General features: G+C 35.6%; 1 protein-coding gene across 4 annotated transcripts in view; it reads left to right on the top strand.

Annotated features, from left to right (window-relative positions):
* ARHGAP15 (Rho GTPase activating protein 15) overlaps positions 1-21,391 on the top strand; it is a 626,514-nt gene that overhangs the window by 409,462 nt on the left and 195,661 nt on the right. For all 4 annotated transcript variants that reach the window (XM_060623481.3, XM_060623482.3, XM_060623483.3 and 1 more), the window contains exon 11: positions 14,311-14,388. In XM_060623481.3, coding sequence (XP_060479464.2) covers positions 14,311-14,388 — 78 coding nt within the window. The remainder of the gene's footprint in view (positions 1-14,310; positions 14,389-21,391) is intronic.

Below are 21,391 nucleotides of genomic sequence, written 5' to 3'. Positions count from 1 at the left end.
TATGGCTTTATATAATCTTGTCTTGGAACTTCAGTTTAAAGTATTAGACTCATCTAAATGAAAAAAAAAACATTGTAGAAGTTGTCTCTAAGGAGGACAATTTATTACACTTTTCACGTGATGGAAAATCACGTGAACAATGTGTCTCTTCATAGAATTTCAATCTGTAGGGCAAAGCCCTATATGGCTTTATATAATCTTGTCTTGGAACTTCAGTTTAAAGTATTAGACTCATCTAAATGAAAAAAAAAACATTGTAGAAGTTGTCTCTAAGGAGGACAATTTATTACACTTTTCACGTGATGGAAAATTATTATGATGATAAGAATAAATTATGTTTAAGGATAAAATATGTTTAGACAAGCTGAAAAATACACCTTTCCTCACCCAAGTCTTTAAGCACAGCGAGAATACTTCCATTTCCTCAAATCCTTGTGTATCTGAAAATAGAAAATCCAGGAAGGGTAAGCATTTAGATAATGGCAACTACCCGTTTGGATTAGCTTGAAACCAGTATAGGACACTCGCTTCCTCCCTCCGTTTCTTTCCCATTATGTATTACACGTGCCCTCTCCTCCTGTCCCACACATTACACAAGCAAAGTCTTATTGGACTTCCTGTTCTTTCAGCTGAATTCTGCTTTCAGGACAAGGTCTAATAGATTGATCTACACTAAAGTGCACATGCTTAGTGAGCTCTGATGTGAAATCCTTCCATGGGAGTTAAAGACAAAGGAATAAAATTCCAATTGCACAATTTTACACATAAGCAAGATTGTGTACAAGGAATACTTTAAGACAGAGTTATTATCCCCAGACTTCTGAAAAGATGCCTTAAATACAGCCTCTGTAATTCATGTTAAGACTAAACTTGGGGACCGATGACATAAAGTCCAGGTCTTCAAATTGATAATCTTACACTTCTAACTTCTGCAGCACCTCAAGAGTCAGCTATAATGAATGTCATGGATTTTCTAAAATTCTTAAAATTCAAAACTTGCCAGCCATTAGGGGAAATGGGGAAATTGAGACACTATTTAAATTTTATACAATGGAAGACATGAGATGTATTTGTAACTCGGTTTCTTAACCACTTAGAAAATTATCTACATGAGACGGACACTCAACTAATGAACATCAACATGTGTAACACATCTTAGTTTAGTATGCCTTCTTTCTGTGACAATGGACCAGAAAGAAATGGTAGACGCTAAATATGTATGTGCACTGACAAATATTTCAATAAGACTTTTTATGTAGACCTATGTGACAAAATTCTCCAGAAGCAGGAAGCCTGGTTTGTATTATACTAGTGCTAGATGAGTTTAAATAAAAAACAATTTGTATTGGAATGTCTTTTTTTTAAGTCAACAAGTAATGTTTTGAGTAGCTGGAGTGTGTGCAATTCTTTACTAGATAGTTAACAGCCTTCCAGTGGTAAAGAATGAAGCTGAGGATAGGTCTCTCCTCCAGCACTAAAAGAGAGCTTGCCTTACCTTTCTTCTTATGGTGTGATAATAGAAATTTAAAAAGCCAACCTCAATACTAAATTTGGGCCCTTATCTATGTATTTCTTTCTGTACAAGTCCTACAGTCATGAATGACAATGATATAAATTGTCCAGGGACAGTTAGAGCTTACAATTTTGTTTATGTCTTTTCAGCTGTATTCCAGAAAACTTCTATTTGTATTTCCAAACCTGGTGTGATTTGTCCAGTAATAGAATAGTTTGTAAAATAATTACATTTTGAGATTTCTATTATGTCTCATAAAAATTTGGAATCTGATATCATGGGTCTTAAAACATGTCATAGATAAATTAGAGATACACAATAGAGCATTCAAAGATACTCGGTAGTTTTGTCTTTCAATCTTTTTCAAATGAGCCTATAAGAACATAAACCCATATCACATAATTGATGGCATGATATTATGGTAATTAAATAAATATCATTATTGTTTTTATTATAATAATATACATATTCCTATATATGTATATGTGTATACATATGCATACATATAAAATAGTAGGAAATAGATAAAATAATAAACAAAACCAGAATCATTTCTATAATCCTACTGCACACAGATTAATTACTTAATACTGTATACATAAAACATATATTGCTTAACTGTTTCAGGATATAATGTGAAACTGAATATATATATCAGAATGATATTTCCTTCTAAAGGTAGCTATAGAGCAAATACCAACTGAGTGTATTGTTCAGATATGCAACAGCATATGTGAAAATATTAGGGACTTCAGGTGCTATTGGTACTAACTCATCAGTCTGTGTGTAGCATTCACTGTGAGTGCCTCAGAACAATGTTAGTGCTATAGCTCCATAATATCTGGACCATGTACCCTCTGTTCTTTGTTGTAACCCCTTGCCTAACACACTTTTGCAATATAATAAGTGCTTAATCAATATGTGTTAGGTTTGGGGAAGCTGGAGTTCACCAAGTCAAGGCCTCTCCATCCAGAATGTATTGGAATGTTTCTGTCCTTCTATGTAATCCCAATTTAGCACAGGTCTATTTGCCAAATAGGGAGGATTATGCACCGGCCCCATCTTTCTATTTAGCAGAAGTATTAACGATACCCACATGATAGTCTCTCCTGTATTATCAAAAAGAAAATAATAATCTTCTTTATATTTCCTGAAAAAAGGAACTTTAATCTTATCAGTCTCATCCACTGTCATGACCAGGAGCATCTTCTTTAATTAGGAAAGAGTCAGGTGATCCCGACCTTGTCACCAGAACTTCTCAAAAGTTTGCCTGTGATCGAAATAAGACTTGACTGATGGTAGATATACCCAAACAGGTTTATAGTATATTTTGCCTTTGTGTCTGGAATTCTGCTTCCCTAACCCACTTTAGAAGCAGCAGCCAGAGGGGCTCTCCCTCACCTGAATGCTTAGCAGAAGCTAGCCATCAAAACCTTCCAGGAAGTGGCTGGCTAAAGGGTCCGAATTAGAGGCACCCTCCACAAAGAAGATCAAAAGTAACGCTCCACCAACACAGAGACACTGAGAAATGGTTGAATGTGTTCTAAATTAAACTGCCCTGGTGGTGAGCACAGATCTGCCAAAATCTTTCAATTAATCACTTTTACCTTCAGGGCAGAGTTAGGCTGAGAGTATTTCAATAGGTTTTTATTGAAACAGGGTTATTTCAGATATTAAACTATGTTGCACAAAGTAAAAATAATGTTATTTTTAAGTTGCTACCCTTGTTAAATAAAAGTTGGCAAGCATTCTTGGGGTCTGTATTGTGTCTGTGTATTTGTGTATGTGTGTGGCTTTTTTCTGTGCCGTAAGCCTCATTGATTTAAAAAAGTGAACAGCAGTGAATTAGGTGGTAAACATATTCATACAATCATTTTCATTAATAATATGTTATAAATAAGAGAAGAAAGGTTTTAAGAGTATAATTCTGTGCAACACAATTGAGATATTTTTTTTTCCTACATCTTCAGCAGTAAGTTAATTAGAATCACCTGCATTTCCTTGGGTGGACACCAAATGGATTGCAAACAAAAACAGATTAAAATAGCTGCTGGAGCTCATGGCATACAGATGACAAGATTCACAAAAAGGACAACGAGGCACTGAAAATGTTCGCTTTTCAAACAATTTTAGAGGAAATTTAGCTCTTGCAACTTCTCGGTAAAAGCTGCTTGTAAGTGTTTTGCTGAAAGACTAGAACAGCTTTGTTTCTGATCCCTTGATGAGTGAGAGAAATGTTTAAGAAAGATCACTTTACAGAGAGATTCAGGCTGAAATGCGATGACTGTGATTCAAGCCAAGCCAAAAATTACAGTTCAGAATGAAAGGGGAGGGACGCGGTTTGGGAATCCATTTTCCCACATTCCTGAATCTCAATCATCCCAGCCAATGTTTGAAAAAAAGTCCAATGGAAAACAATGAGGTCACTTTGTTTAGATGTTTTAAAAAATAGGGGTGGGGGATTGAAAAGAATGACAGCAAATATATGAATTTTAAATCAATATCTATTTCAAGTATAATGGGATTAAAGGCCAGACTTTATGTAACTACCATGACTTCATCACAAAAGGAGTCACTTTTCAGTGTTTTCTTCTTGTTTGTGTTGGTGAGCCTTTTATTGCATGCCTTTCACTTATGAAAGAGTTTGTTGCTAAAGTGTACATGTGCATAGTCTACAGATTATTCTTTTCTAAGCGCCAAACTTTCCTTAGGAGTGGCAACTTCAGGAAGCTGGGTTTCTTTCATTAAACCTGCTACTCCTCTCCTGCTATGGTGGTCCCCCACTGCTATTTGGAACTCAGGTTATGCTATGTGAATTTGCTTGCAAACTACCAGATGATAATGGTTGACCGAATTAGACTGTTCATTCTTATGACTCCTATTTATTTTAATTTTTTTTAATGTTAATTTATTTTTGAGAGAGACAGAGACAGAGTGTGAGCGAGGCAGAGGCAGAGAGAGAAGGAGACACAGAATCTGAAGCAGGTTCCAGGCTCCGAGCTGTCAGCACAGAGCCCAATGTGGGGCTCAAACCCACCAACTGCAAAATCATGACCTGAGCCAAAATCAGATGCTCAACCCAGCCACCCAGGCGCCCCATTCCTATTTATTTTAAAGAAACACTCTGAGCAAGTCACAATACCGATATAGATAGATATAGATATAGATATAGATATAGATATAGATATAGATATAGATATAGATATAGATATAGATATATTTTTTTACATCGGCATGATCACAGCATAACATAATAAACATAAAAGAAACTCAGAGAATGAGATGAGATGAACCAAATACAACCTTCAACCTCAGTATCTTCTAGACACATGTAATTTTCTTTCAAGACAAGAGATCTCACTTAATGATAATCAGAATCATTGGCCAATATTTGTCTTCAAGACTAAGAAAACAGAGAGAGAAAGAAAAAAAAGAAAAAAAGAAAAGAAAAAGAAAAGAAAAAAAATAGAAACATGTAAAAGAATTTATCAAAGACTGTTTCTAGGTACCTTGCTTCCCACTTTGCAGAAATCATTTCAGTTCATTATCTTTTGTTTTGTCAAATCAAGATTTTAGGTTTCCTACTGAAGTTTCACAGGCAAATTCAAGGTCTCTCTGAGATCCTTCTTACCTAAGATGCTTTCAGAGTGAGTCTAAGATTTATATAATTCTATAACTCATATTTGTGTCTACCATCCTTCAAGTTTCATATTATTAAATCTCAAGTTCTTAGCTGAGTTTAGGCAGATATGTAAGAGTCAATATGTAAGAAGTGTAAGAAATGAGGAACCACACAGGGGATGCCGTCCTTAGACTATCATTTCATTTTACTCAGGTATTAAGCAGGGCATACAAATCACTTCCACCTGTATCACACTGGCCATGTTGTAACTTTTTTCCCTTTGGTTTTTATCCTTATTGGCCTATCAATTAGTAATCTGTACATTTAAAAAACATGATTTTAGGGGCGCCTGGGTGGTTCGGTCAGTTGAGCATCTGACTTCGGCTCAGGTCATGATCTCACAGCTCTGTGAGTTCAAGACCCACATCAGGCTCTGTGCTGACGGCTCGGAGCCTGGAGCCTGCTTTGGATTTTGTGTCTCCCTCTCTCTCTGCCTCTAACCCACTCGCATTCTGTCTCTGTCTCTCTCAAAAATAAATAGACATTAAAAAAATCTTTTATTAAAAAATAAAATAAATAATAAAATAAAATAAAATAAAATAAAAAGCATGATTTTAAAGGCAATTGGCCCAGTAGTAAGTCTAAATGGAATACGAGTTGAGTGAAATGTGTAGAGATTATATACAAAAATAAGCCTAATGCATTAAAAAAAATGATAGGAATTGGTAACAAGGATCTAGCCCTCAGTACTGATGTGAGTTTTCACAGGACTTTTTATATACTACTATCTACTTTTTTGGACTATAATGGCATAGGTAAGCACCTCTAATTATGAGACATTTAGTAAAATATTATGATCAGAACTAAGTATAAATGTAAGGGGAAAATTCTTATAGTGAAAAAAGACAGTGCACATTGAGGAGGGACAGCTTTTGTGTTTCTGGCAACTCAGTGTGCTTCTCCTGTGTCCAGTGTCCAACTTAAAAAGAACTGGAGAGATGGGAGGCTCATTCAATAAGCACCTTTGTTAGTGACCTTTTTTTACTCTAACATTTCTTTAAAAATTCTTGCAACAAATACTTACTTTTTTCATAGACTAAAAGCAGAAAAATTCTCTTTTCCATATGAATCTAATATGAAATATCTTATAGATGAAAACTCATTTCATTCAGACATACATAAGTCATTGAAAAAGGACTATTACCCAAATCAAGCAAACAAACATAGTGAAGGAAAATTGAAGATGATGTATAGAATTGTCAAATCACTATGTGGTACCCAGAAACTAATATAACATTGTATGTCAACTCTACTTCAATAATCAAAACTAAAACTAATTGAAGGTGTATATTTTGTTATGATATTAAAAAGAAAAACTTACTGTGACAATTGTCTTATAAGATTTTATAGCATAGATACAAGGAAGGTAGGATAAAATATCCAAATTGGATGAAAATGGAAAAGAAAGGGCTCATGAAACAAATGGAAGAAAAAAAAAATGAAACAATCTCACTAATAAAAGGAACACTTGAGAAATCATAACTGATACCAGAACTTTTGTAAATACAAAAAACGGACAAGACTGAGAAAAAAGGAAATGAGGGGTATACTTATCCTGAACACTGTATTAACATATTTTCCCAATGTTAGAATTGGAGGCACATGAGTATTTTAAATATGCATAATGTAATCCCACGCCATTTATATGCCATTTGCCCATAGACAAAATTATTATATAGCAGTATCTTCACAGTCTAATGAAACTTTTGTTTTTAGCATTAAAATGTCTATCTTTATGAAAAACAATAGAGGGCCCCATTCAAGGTGGCATACTGAAAAAACATGTCTGATTCTCCCTCCTCAAAAACCCCCAATGAAATAATAGAAAAGATATTTTAAAAAGAAAAAAATATATATAATAATGGTGCTGAAAACAGAAAAGGTGCCATAAGCCAACCAGAAATAGAAATTCCAGGAAGACAGAAAGCAGATGGGATCAAATAAGTGGAGAAATTGGAGCAGAAGAAACACCATTCCCAGACATAATAATTAGGCACAGTTCTTTCCAGGGATGTCCTAGAGAATATCCAAACTTGGAGTTGACAAACAAAAAGAGGATAATAAAGAAAGTAACTTGCTAAATGTCAGATCTAATATCTGGGAGACCTGGGCCCCTCCCTTGGACCAAGGAATCACCTGCAGCTGCTTCAGCCTGAGAACAAATTCTAGAAGGACAGAGGAGAAGAGGCTGGCATCTGAGAAAGAAGGCAGTGGATAATAAGGTAACTCAGATCTTCTCTATATAAGAGAGTTAGAGAGCTTTGGCCAGGAGCAAAACAGTTAAAGTATTCCATATCCAAAATCAAATCCTCCCTCTTTTGGTAATTAAAGAGCTGCTAGTCTATTATCTGCTCACCATGGCCACCATATATTCCGATTAATTTGCTCTTTCAGTCATGAGGATAATCTGATATTTGAACATCCATCTTAAAGTAGCTCTAGATAGAAAAGAGACAGTAGAGGGAAGGACATATCAAGAAAAAATAAAAGAAGCTTTTCTGATTGAAAGGGCCTAGATGTAGACACATCTGAGTATTTTACTTCCACAAGTTTAAAGCATAAGTCTTTAAAAACAAATCCTTAAAGAAAAAGCAACTGATCTATAAGGCATTAATGATCAATTTAATAAAGGACTTAACAGCAGAGATGCTACAAGATAATGAAATATTATTTTTTAAAGTTAGAAAAGTAAAAGATTATGACGCCCAAATATTTAAATCAACAATTAATTATGAAACAGTCATTGAAATGGAAGAAATATGAAAATTTACTAATCACATACTTTTATGAAAAGAGAACTCTTAAAAATAAACCCAAAAGAGAATAACAGTGGAACACAAGAGAGGACCAGTAGTTGACTATGATCTTGAGCTGCACTGTCCAATATGGTAGTTACAAAGTTACATTATTTAAAATTAAGTACAAGCTAAGATAAAAGCAGAGAAGGAGGCAAAACATAAGAGGCTTAAATGCAGAGAACAAACTGAGAGTTGCTAGAGGGGAGAGGGTGGGGCAGTGGGTTAAATGGGTGACATGCATTAAGGAGGACACTTGTTGGGATGAGCACTGGGTGATATATGTAAGTGATGAATTACTGTGTTCTACTCCTAAAGCCTACACTGTATGTTAACTAATTTGAATTTAAATTAAAAATAAATAAATAAATAACAATAAATAAATAAATAAATAAATAAATAAATTTTAAAAAATTAAATTAAATTAAGTACAATAGATATTTGGTTGCATTGACCACATTTCAAGCTCTCAGTAGTCAGCCAAATGTGGCCAGTGGCAACTGGCTTGAACAGGTAATATATAGAATATTTCCATCATCACTGAAACTCCTTTTGGGCAGTGCTTAATTTGAGGAAATGAAGGAACCTACAAAAGAAGAGAACACATCAGACTTTGACTTTTGGAAGAGCTCCTTTATGAAGCAAAATTTTAATGTTGAACCCAATCACCCTCCTTTTTTTAGTAGTAGTAGTGGTTAATATTAAACATAAACAAGTCACAAAGTATTTATAAAGAATAAACTAAACTTAGAGAAAGTCAGCAGTAACACAAAGGATAAAACCAGAACTATGAGGGAGGTAAGGGAAAGAAAGAGGAAACACACGAAGTTTCTTATTTTTCTGTAGCTCAGAGGTAATTTGATTTAAGAATCAACTATTTCCCAAGGTAATCATTCTTGAAGGATGGGCATCTCACAAGAAGTTATTAATAGTTAAATAAAGCCAGCACAAAGCTGTGGCATCAATATCAGCCATTGAGACAGAGCAAAAATCAAACTTAGAGTTTGAGATTATAACCTATAACCTCAGTCTTTGAAATTAAAGTATGAGAACAGATAAGCTGGTGATAGAAGGTTGGAGACACTCAATTTAGAGGAGGAGGAATAGGTCTGAATGGCACATACACTTCCCCTCATATTCAGCTCTGAAATCAAGCAGGACCTTCAGAAGGATCAAGAAAGAAATGGGCAGCTCTCTTCGGGGGGCAGTCTGGGTGTTCCTGTGCTCATTGCTTTTTGCCAGAGGGAAAAGCCAGAAGACCAAAGAATTGTGAGAATGATTCTTCTTGTGGTAGCTCTGGCCTCCTAGGAATTAGGAAGTGCCATAAATCTCGGGAGAGGGGCTGTTTGTGCAAAATTCCCAGCCCACATTTCAGACTCCAGGGGTTCAGATGCATTTTGTTATGTTCCAGAAAAACAAGCAAGCTTTTGGGCCACACCTCTCAACCAGGCTCAAATTCTGCATCTTCGTGGTTTGTCCATCATTCAAGCTACCAAGAATGCTACCTAATCCACAGTTTGCAACTATTTTTAACAGGCTCATCTGCATTGTTAAAAACTGCCTGTATTTTGGCAGATAAACCAGTCAACTCTGGAAACAGTGCTGGTCTCTTAGATTTCTTTTTGGAAAGTGTCTAAGATTTATAGTGGGAATTACTCATGACAGCTGCATTCTTTCCACTGGGTTTAGACCACCATTTGGTCTAATAACTCCTAATTGTGTGTCTATCCTAGTCTAAGCTTCCTAAGAGAAGGTGGGAGGTGGAGGAGAGAGACTTCTTAAAATTTCCTACAGCAATACCCAGTCATCTCTGTCAACGGTAAACACTGTTTTGAAACCTAAGAAGGTCAGTTGAAAATGAACAAATAAATGATATTTCAGCGAACATGGATTTCTTCAGAGAGTTTTTCATAACTGCCATTAATGCCAGTCTGATAAAAAATAAATAAAATAAAATGACTCAGCTTCACCATGTTTCCACAGTATTTTTATCATAACAAGCAAAGTTCTTGTCAGCATTCAGTCATGGCATTTTCTTGAAAGAAGTACCTTTGAAAGTGATTTTTCTCCAAACTTCACCAAAGCGCAGCATGGGTACCTTGAAGACATTGCTCATTTCAAAATCATACGAGGTCTAATTATATTTCCAAAATAAGTAGTTTCCAATCCAGCAAGGATAATGTGGTCATGAAAAGGATGTCCAAATCCACCAATTTACATTGGTTTGGTTTGGCATAACTTTCAAAGTTCTTGGAGCAAAAAGAGGATGGCACGTGAATCACTGCAATTTGGGTAATATTCCCAGGACTTTGGGTTTGCCACTCTGTGAGGCATTCAGAGGGAAACTAATCAACTTCAAGACTGTACCTATGTAATTTATAACTGCTAAAATTCACTGATATGTTCCAGATTATTTTGCAAAATGTAATACCCTCCTTTTTAATATGTACTTTGTCATTTTCACTCTATTTATGTAATTTAAAAAGTATGATAGCAGGGGAGCATGAGCCATTTGAAGCAGGAGCCACTAATGTCAGAGACTGTTATCCTTCACAAGATATATGGTGTTGATATCTCTGACTCTAAAGGGCTTGGAAGTTGTGTCAAGTTAGATTCAAATTGCATCTAATATGTTTTGCTTTACTCCCTCTTACTTTCTGGTTTCTATCTTAAGCCACAAAGCAGTTTCTCTGCTATGACTTAGTTCTCCAACCACAGTGGTGGCACTGGTCTGAGTTATACTCCCTGTCTCCATCCTCAGCCCTCCCTCCTTTTATCCCAAAAGAAAATTGGGTTATTAATTTAGGATGAGGCTGCTTTGTTTAAACAGTATAGTGTTTTCCAATTGCCCAAGCGTAATGTATCCAACCCATACTGCTCTTTCAAATGTTTTTGATTACTGAACTCAAAAAAAAAAAAAGTATAAGAAAAAAACTTCTACTAAAATATGAACACCAAGGGAAGGTACTTCTTATGTTGTAACTTTAAATTTCTAGAAAAGGAAAAGAACATTTTGGATATTGGGGAACTTCAGTAATTGAAATTCAGTTATAACCCTAGACAACACGTGCATTTACAATAGCGTATAAAATAATTAGAAAAGAAGTAGAAATGTGCTTCATTTTATACCTTGAATAAAGACATATGCATATTAAAGTAAGACTTACGTAAGGTTCTTATTCGAATTAAAAGTTTGTGCATTCAAGCAATACCGACCTCTGATTCAGGTCCAAAACAAAAATTAATTTAAAAAAGAAATATATAGTAAATTTTCTTGTTTTTCTTGTAATAGATGTTAAGTGACATTTCACCATGAATCATCATTTTAAGTAGAGCTAATAGGACTGATTCTTTAAAAAGCATGTGAAGTTTTGTCTCTTGGGGAATGTACATCTGCATGTTGCCTCAATGTTTCTATTTTCCAAAATATTCTTTTTCTCAAATTCTTTCAGAGAAACTGATCACTCAAGGGCAAATACTAGACCGCTTTCATTTGGTGAAATTTTGTCTGCTTGTGGTGGCCAGCAAGACGGCATTATTCACCATTCATGGTTTTGAATGACCTTTATCTAGTTCCCAAATCCAAAACTACTACCAAAGGCCCTTAACTTGCCCCCAGCGACATTTTCCTACAGACAATATGGAACCACCGAAGGTGATTTTAAAGAAGAATTCCAAAATATTTTCCCCAATGGCTACATGTTCAGAAAAAATTAAATATACCCCGAGAGGGAATACTTTAAAGGACACATTGCTTGAATGTGTAAGTTGTAATATTTTTTAAATCTATCATATTCTTTAAGATTTTATAGGTTAAATTTAAATACTAAACACCATCTAATGACAAAGCAAGAAAAGTAATGGTTAATAAATTATGAAGTTCTGAGTATATACGTATAAACCGAAGACCAATATGGTCAAATACTAACACTAGGAATTAAATATTAGAAAATTTTTAATTAACATTATTGTCACATTTCAGTTGTCAAATGCACATTGTACTTAAAAGCAAACAAACTAGAGTAACTTTTGATTAATGGAGCTATTTTGTGCACCAGAAAGAAATAATATATGTGATTTTGATCAGTGGAGGGGTCTTAAACATTCATACATACTAATAGATGTCCAACTTCATCGTAATTCCTCATAAATTCATAATTCTCAGGAAGGGACACAGATTCAAGAGTTTATTATTAGATTATTCTAGAATTACAACACTTAAACCAATTAATACATTTGCTAACAGCTATTTCATTTTATTGATATTACTCCAAATTGCTCTATAGTTGATTACATGCAAGGGCAAACATCGTGAAGATGAATAGGTGGGCAGAGAGGATTTGTAGGGGAGTGAAAATACTCTGTACGATACTATAATGATGGATATATGTCATTATCCATATTCCAACCCACAGAATATACAAGACCAGAATGAATCATAGTGCAATGATAAACATTGATTATGATGTATCAGTGAAGGCTCCTCAGTGGTAACAAATGTACCATTCTAGTGGAGGTTGCTGATAATTGGGGAAGCTATGGGTCTATGAAGAACTGGAACCATATGGGAAATCTCTGTACCTTACCTTCAATTTTGCTATAAACTTGAAACTGCTCTAGAAAAATAAAGCCTTCAGAGGTACTGGGGTGGCTCAGTTGGTTAAGCGTATGACTCTTGGTTTTGGCTCAGGTCATGATCTCACAGTTCGTGAGTTTAAACCCTACATCGGGCTCTGCACTGATAGTGAGGAACCCACTTGGAATTCTCTCTCTGCCCCTCCTGCGCACTGCCTTTCTCTCAAAATAAATAAATAAAATAAAACTTAAAAAAATAAAATCTTAAAAGTAGTGAATAATGGTTTTGAATTATACCATCAGTACCAGCATTACAGGGCTCACGGGTGGTTCAGTGGGTTAGGCGTCCAACTTCAGCTCAGGTCATGATCTCCCAGTTTGTAAGTTCAAGCCCCATGTCAGGCTCTGGGCTGACAGCTCGGAGCCTGGAGCCTGCTACAGATTCTAGGTCTCCCTCTCTCTCTGACCCTCTCCCACTCTTGCTCTGTCTCTCTCTCTTACTCTCAAAAATAAATTTTAAAATGTTAAAAAAAATTTTTAAATACCAGTGTTGCAAGTTATGTTATTCTATCTTAAACTACTGATGAAATATGCACAATGGCAGAAATGCTCCTACTGTAAAAGAGATTATTTCATGTCAGTAAAGAGCTTTACAAAGCCCTTATTTATGTTATGACAATAATTTCTACCAATTTATTTAATACTTATGATTGTGAATTACAGTATTTAATCATGGTGCTATGCCATTTCCCTAGAGAAATAGGGAGATGGGTGGTAACCTCATCCCTGGCCTCTCTGAGAGCCTGGACACATCAATAAATATACATTCTTGACATTAAAGTTATGTTATCAATATCCCTTAAGGCGTGTAATAGTGTTTTGGTAAGTGTTTCTCTTTCTATTTTCCTGTTTCCTCATTTTTCGATAACTTGGTCATGGAAATAACTAGATGCCATAAACAGATGTGTGGAAAACAAGTGGTTGATTATCCAAATCCACGGCCAGGATAAGTTATTTTGAATTATAGACGACCAGTTTTAAAACAATCTGAAACTAATTTCACCATTTTGTCGAAAATTTTTTCTTTATTTTCCTTACATAACAGAACACTCCCTTTACCTATAATACACTAGAGATGATCAGGCTAATGATACATCTGGAATCGGATTTTCATTCTGTAGTTTCAAATAATCAGACCAATGCACCTTACGTTATAGCGATTATAAGAAAAAGAGAATGGAATGGGATAGGATAGGATAGGATGAATAGAATAGAATAGAATAGAATAGAATAGAATAGAATAGAATAGAATAGAATAGACTGGAGGGAGGGAAGGAGAAAGAGGAAGGGAGACTTCACAAATGCCTTGGGTTATTTTCTGTTCAAAAAAGAGCAACAATGTATATGTAAAGGTTCTTCTCCTGTCCACCACTAGTTTAATTCGTGCCTTTTCCTGGGGAATGAACCTTAACTACAGTGTAAAATCCAATGCTACCTATTGGTCTTCTATGATTCAACTAGACTTAAATTTGTTGATGATTAACTATGACTGAATTTTATGATTAGTTTGTTGAAATTAAACTATTAAGATTGCTTGGTGTAGAACAGAAATTTTTTTTCTCTCTGAGGAAGGGATATTTCGTGTTGATTTACTATTTCCTTCCTTCTCACATTTATTAATTTTTTTTCTTTTATCCTTTCAGTTCTTTTATGGACAAATATAAAACATGCCCTTTTATTTTCAGGTCTAGATGTTGATGGAATATACCGAGTTAGTGGCAATCTGGCGACAATACAGAAGTTAAGATTTATTGTCAACCAAGGTAAGTGATTTCTTCACTTCATTTTTCTCAGTAGTTTCATCTCTAACAATATTTCAGACTCTGTGCTGTATGTATTATGAATCTATAATGATAAACACTTTGAAGAGAACAAGAGAAAGTTGAGTAAGCAATTGTCACCAGAGAAATAAAAGATAGCCAGCTTACTTGGAGATTAATAGACAGAAAAACCAACTAACAGTTTACGTGAAATGAATAATTAGTGGAAAATGGCAAACTAAAAATTTTAAAAAAAGAATAATAAAAGGGCAAAATAAAGAAAAATAACCTAGCTTTGAAAAATGCTACTGGCATATAATAAACACTTAATCCATGTGGATAAGTACTTGAATAAATGAATGATGGGAACATCAAAGTCAAAATCATAGACGTTAGAAAAGTATGTAATAGGTAAGTAAAAGAATTAAAAATTAGGAAATAGATGTATCATCAAAGAATTACAAATGGAAACAATAATGAGATACTACTAAACACCTATCAGGATGGCCAAAGGCTAAAACACTGGTAACACCAAGTGCTGACAAGGGTGTGGAATCCCCATTCATTGCTAATTGAAATGCAAAATGATACAGATACTTGGAAAGACAGTTTGGTAGGCTCTTAGGAAAATGTATTTATACCATACTATCCAGCAATCGTGCTCCTTGGTATTGACCCAAAAGAGTTCATAACTTGTGTTCACACAAAAGCCTGTGCACAAATATTTCCAACAGCTTTAGTCATAATTGATAAAACTTGAAAGCAGCCAAGATGTCCATCAATAGGTGAATGGGTAAACAAACTATGGTACATTCATATAATGGAATACTTTTTGGTGATAAGATGAAATGAGCTATCAAGTCATGAAAAGACTTGGAGGACCTTTAAATGCATATTGCTAAGTGAAACAAGCCATTTTGCAAAGGCAGTCTACTGTACTACCCCAACTATATGACATTCTGGAAAAGGCGAAACTGTGGAGACCATAAAAGATCAGTGGTAGCAAAGGATGTAGACAGAGGGAGGGACGACTCATTGAACACAAGGGAGTTTTCGGGCCATGAAACAATTGTGTCTGATATTATAATGGCAGATACATGTCAGTATATATTTGTCAAATCTACATACTATACAACACTAAGAGTGAACCTTAATCTATAGAGTGTACTTAATAATAATGTATCAATATTGGTTCATCAATTGTAACAGATGTACCACACTAATGCAAATGTTAATAATAAGGGAATTGTGTGTTGGGGTGGAGGGTAGAGGGGTATATGGGAATTCTATATATCCCACTCAGATTTTCTGTAAACCTGAAACTTCTTTTAGAAAAAGCTATGAATTCTAAAAAATAAAAATAAAAATAAAAATAGGAAATGTTACAGGAAAGAAGCAGACCTAAACATCGTAAGTTGGTTGAGAACAGAAAAACGGGTCAAAAAATCTCTATACATCTTAAAAGCTAGGATTTGAATCATCTTTGTCTCTTCCCCCATTAACCAATAGTAGCCCTAGGGTGTGCATAAAGGGAGGTCTTAATTAATACATGTTGAATAATGTTTGTGTATATGTGTGTGTTGCAAATAGGAGAAGTATTAATACAGAGAAGCATTAAATCCTCCAACAGTGTAATTTGGGTTGAACCGCCCTTTTAAGAGTTGAATGCAATAGTTCTGGCCAGTGGACACATGATTCTTATTTCTGAGAATCTTTGTAACTGAGAATCTCGTCAGCTCTGTTTGCTCACTAATGTGAACCTTTGTGTTTCACAATTACTCTCCTTCTGGGGGGGGGGGGTAAAAAACCCCCAAAACAGAACTAAACTTTACCTCATTTATTCATAGTGGGCCCATTGGACTGAACCAGAATGCCCCCTCTGTGAGTAAAAATTGGATAAAAAAGCCCTAGCCTCATTTTCGTTCCTGCTTATAACCAGCTAAAATCATTCTTTTAATATATTTCATACTGAAGCCATATCCTGATTGGGATTCTAGACAGCTGGGCAACACATTTCTTCTACAAAGAAGAAATCTCAAAACAGAAGCCATGCTAGAAACAAACACTAGTTGCATTTCCTGCCTTTTAAAAAAATTATGCTCAGCAGTTTGAAAAGGCAAAAAAAAAAATCTGCAATGAAAATATGAAATCTGTCCATCTCATCTTTTGCAATCCAGACTTCAGCGTCCTCTGAGGCTGTGTAGCTGCTCATGTTTCCATGAGAGTTGACAATGTAAAGCTGGACAGAGGCCTGAGTTGGTATCTGGTAGTACAGAATTGTCAGTAAACTGTCTCCCTGGTTTATAGCACTGTCACAATGCAGCATGCTCAACACAAATTATGCTACATTAGGACCTTTGATACTGGCGATTTCATCCAAGTTGTGTTGTGGAGGTTTTTGAATTAGATGATAAAAGAATGCATATACCGGTCTGCCTCAAAATTTTGTTAATCAGATTATCCTTTGAATGAAATCTCTGGAGTGACCCCATAACTTTGGTGCTAACGTCAGACCTTCCCATCTATATGCACACTGATCTCTGACAGCAGAGCTGACTTAGAAGAGAATCAGTGCTGGGTACAAAGAGGCTGACTATGTACATTGTAGCCTCCTTTCTGTGTGTGTGTGTGTGTGTGTGTGTGTGTGTGTGTGTGTGTGTGTGTGTTGTGTGTGTGTGTGTGTGTGTGTGTGTGAGAGAGAGAGAGAGAGAGAGAGAGAGCAAGGAAATAAAGTGGCAATGAGTGATAGATAATTCCATGCAAAGCATAAAGCGGTATGTGAAAGCAATGCATTGTTTTGTATTCAAAGATGGAACATACATGATTTTGACATAGTCTCATTGTATTAACACCTTTTATTTCCTCCATGTTCACATTCCACAATGTTTCTTATTTAGATGGTTCTAAATATACATTTTAAAAAATGAACAAGTCCTACCCACCATTAGGCTAGACAAATGAAAACTGATTTGGGGGATTTTCAAGAACAGTTCAATTGCAATTTATGTATTTCACTAACTTTCGTGAATGCTATAATCATCAGCAATTCTAAATACACCAGTTGAATGATTCAATTTGTTTTGGTTTTCTGTTTGACTCACTAAATCAGTAGGAATTGGATACCCTCATTATACTTCCAGATCAGATGGCATACAAGTTAAATTCAAAGTGATCGCTTTTGAAAAGCATGTTCTAATTATAACTAGTAATGTTGATAATAATAATTATTATTATTATAAAAGTAGCTAACATATTTTCATAATTTATTATATGCCAGGCACTGTAGTAAAGTGCTTTACTTATACCATTTAACTTAGTCCTTTCTACCATCCCACAGAATAGGAATTATTATTGTTCCCATTTTAAAGGTGAGGAAACTGAGGTTCAGAGATGTCAAATAATATCCTAAGGTCATAGTTCAAGTAAGTGAAGGAGGTGGGACTAGATCCCTGGTCTCTATGACTCAGAGCCTATGCTGAAAACCACTACTGCCATTGAGCATTTCACATTCATTAATTGTTGATTATCTTCTTATAAAAGCAGATATCAGTCTTCATGCTACACGTCCTTGTTACTGACTTTCTGTTTACACCTGCTTTCCAGTATTTGTAAGTGACAAGTACTGCCATAGGACTTTGACTAAAATAGTTCAAGAAAGAAGGGTGCCTGGGTGACTCACTCGTTTGAAACTCTGACTCTTAATTCCGGCTTAGGTCACAATCTTGTAGTTCGTGGGATCAAGCCCCGTCCAGGGCTCTGCACTGAAAACGAGGGGCCTGCTTGAGATTCTCTCTCTCTCAATCTCTCTCTCTCTCTCTCTTTCTCTCTCTGCGCCTCCCCTGCTTGTGCCCTCTGTCTCTCTCTCTCTGTCTCTCAAAATAAACAAATAAACATTAAAAAAAAATAAATAGTTCAAGAAAGAAAAATGTCTAGGAAATTGCTGAACATCACAGTTATGAAGAAGCCTGGCATTGCCATTCTCTGTAGGGCTTTACATATCTGTGTTTGGACCAAGAAGCTACTTTAATCCAATATTCTGATGTTGCCTTCAGCAGTCATTGAGAACTCTCAATTTACTGGGCCATCGGTGCATGAATAAGCAGTGCTCTGCCTCGTTTGTTGTCTTTGGTGACAGCTTTCAATGACATTTTGCTGATGCAACTCTTACCCTCTATGAGAGCATCCCCCAAAGAAAACTGGTCCATGACCTGAGATGTCAGCCTGTCACCAGCCTGTGACACTGTGTTGATTCTTCAGCATGATCTATAACCTGATGGTTTTCTTACATGGGGGTACTTTTGCAAAGGACCGACTTCAGCATTAAGAATGCTGCATAACCGACTTGAGAACTTTTGAAAGTGGGTCTTGGAAATCTCACTCGGTTGCATCCCCTCCTCCTGACATCAACATTCTGGTTTAAGCCGCCCATCTAGGCTGATTTCCCAAACTCCAAATTCAGCTCAGACGCTCTTTGGTACTACTTAGATATTCTCTTTCACTCTCTAAAAAAAGGGACAAGAAAGACTGGCATCCTTTTTGGAAAATATTGACTATGAAGCTTCTGAAGCCCATGAGCCAATGGGAGAACCACGAAGCACTGGGGGGAGAACTGAGTGGGAATTTTCCAGACTGGTGTTTCTTAGTACCCAGTAACAAATATTCTCTCTAACCATTTCTTTGAACTGGAGGAAGTTGCTTCCCACCAGGATTTTAGACATGTTTTCCATATATAGGAAAAAAATTTAAAGGAAGAATCTTAGGGACACCCTCCTTCACTTTTTCACACCCAGAGGAACAAAATATATAAATGCCATAAATCTACGTGGCCAAGAATCTTAATTGGGTGTGTGGGTGTGTGTATGTGTGTGTGTGTGCATATGATTGTGCGTGTGTGTTGTTTCAAATGGGAGACAGGTTTTTTTTTTTCCCATTAATTTACAGTCTTGCACTTTGCATATCTTTATTCACCCAGATCTTATTGGCATAATAATCCAAATTAAACATTGGCTTAAAGAGATGAATTTGCTTATTTTGAACATGCTAAGAATAAGCTCCATTGAAAATAAACTATTAGAGAAACAATTTCATGTTACCAACTATATCTAAACTACTTTTATATAGATGTGTACCACAATGCCAAGCAAAGCATTAAGTTTAGAGCTACCCCGTGCTTTTCATATTATTTGCAGCATCAAAAATTGAATAAAAGAGGAAACAGAGAAAGGAAGTGAACAATTGGCAGTTCTGTTCTTATAAAATAGCCCTTGTATCAAGTCCATTCACTTTTCTAGTAAGTACGTTTAGATTGCCCTCTTATTATTTTTAAAACGAGGTATTTCCTTAAGACTGCTTCTCTCTGACTGCCAACCACAGCAGCAACAAAACAAACTGTTACTTGCTTTATCCCATTCTGTAGGGTGGTTTTTCGGTAAGTCAAATCATTGATATTGCACCTTTCTGGCCTCCATGTGACAAGATTATCTTTTAACAATGATTTATTTTTCCCATTAAAGCTGAAAAGATCACTTGATCATAAAAGGGCTAGTCCCTAACATCGTTCAGGGCTTTGGAAACTTTCTTAGACCTCATTTTTCAGCTACATTGAAGTCTGGGAGCTCAAAGACCGTTGATGGCAAAGCTTGTATTGCTTTCTAGCTGCTTAAAAAATGTACTGTCATTAGTAAATAATGCTGAACAGAAGTAAAAACAGTAAGCTCTTCCCATTCATGTATATTTATATAGTCTTTAGTCTTTACACAATATTATGTTTTAAAAGATGTTATTTTTAAGTAATCTCTACACCCAGTGGGAGGCTTGAACTTACAATTGCAAATCAAGAGTCACATGCTCTCCCAACTGAGTTAGGCACCCTAGTTTTTACACAATATTCTAATAACAACTTTATGAATACTTCTAGTATCTAAAATACACAAATTCTGGCTACTTATTTTAAAGCAAAATTATATCATCCATTTATAATGAGTTATATTTTATTATTTATTACCTGCCAAGCAATAACAAGCTGACCTAATGCTGCAGTGAGATAGAGGCAGAGACCAGCCAGTGGACAGAGAGCACCCGGTGAACATCAGTGGAACTGCTGCCTCTTGCTTCTGAGCTATTTGTTAGTCTAATGGAAACAGTTTTAACCCCTTTGAATCTCAAACTCTTCACTTTCAAAATGGGAATAATAAGGAAAACGCAAGGGCTTTAAAAGCTCTGAATCAGCCAAGTGATATTCAGTGCTAACTTTAAGATGTTAGATGAAATCAGATCACTGCAACTTAGTTTTCTTAGGACAGTCATGATACTAAATATTAATAATCAAGTATGGTTTGGGACTTCCACCTGATTGGATTTTCTTTGATGGCATTAAGATTCTTTTTCTAGGAAGAAATACCAAGTAGGGAACAGCTTTGGAGACTGCTTGCCATCCAATGATTTGTCTCACTAGCCAGATTCATAGGACTTTTGGGTTCCTTGACACAAAAGAGAAATTTAGTTTTATTTTATCAATAAGCTCTGGGAATCACCAGATTCCAAAAGCGTAGCTTCAGATTCATGGGAGAGGTGAGTGAAGTCTACCAAAATTTTAGTTCTTAATTCTAATTATGGTCTTGCCATGTAGGTTTGGCAATTGACACCAGAAATTAAATCAGTCAGAGGTATGTAACTACCAATATCCGAGGATATTTATAAAAATCTGTCATCATAAATCATCATCATCACCAACAGAATTAAGTAGTAAAAATTAAAAACTAGTGGGGAAACACACCAAGCTTACTTTTGCTCTTAACTATACTTGATATCACTGGTTGCTGACACTGTATTTCAGAATTGTATTAGTTTTCTACTGCTGCATAACAATATTAATACCAACTTAGCTGCTTCTAGCAGCACACATTTATTATCTCTCAGTTTGTGTGGGTCAGAAGTCTGGGCATGGATTAGCTGAATCCCCATAAAGTTACTCTCAAGACGTTGGCCAGGGATGGGTCCTCACCCT

Source organism: Panthera onca, chromosome C1, assembly GCF_046562875.1.
Source record: "Panthera onca isolate mPanOnc1 chromosome C1, mPanOnc1 haplotype 2, whole genome shotgun sequence".
Classification (NCBI taxonomy): Eukaryota; Metazoa; Chordata; class Mammalia; order Carnivora; family Felidae; genus Panthera; species Panthera onca.
The sequence above is the reverse complement of the archived record's forward strand: the minus strand, read 5'-3'. Positions and strand labels throughout refer to the sequence as shown.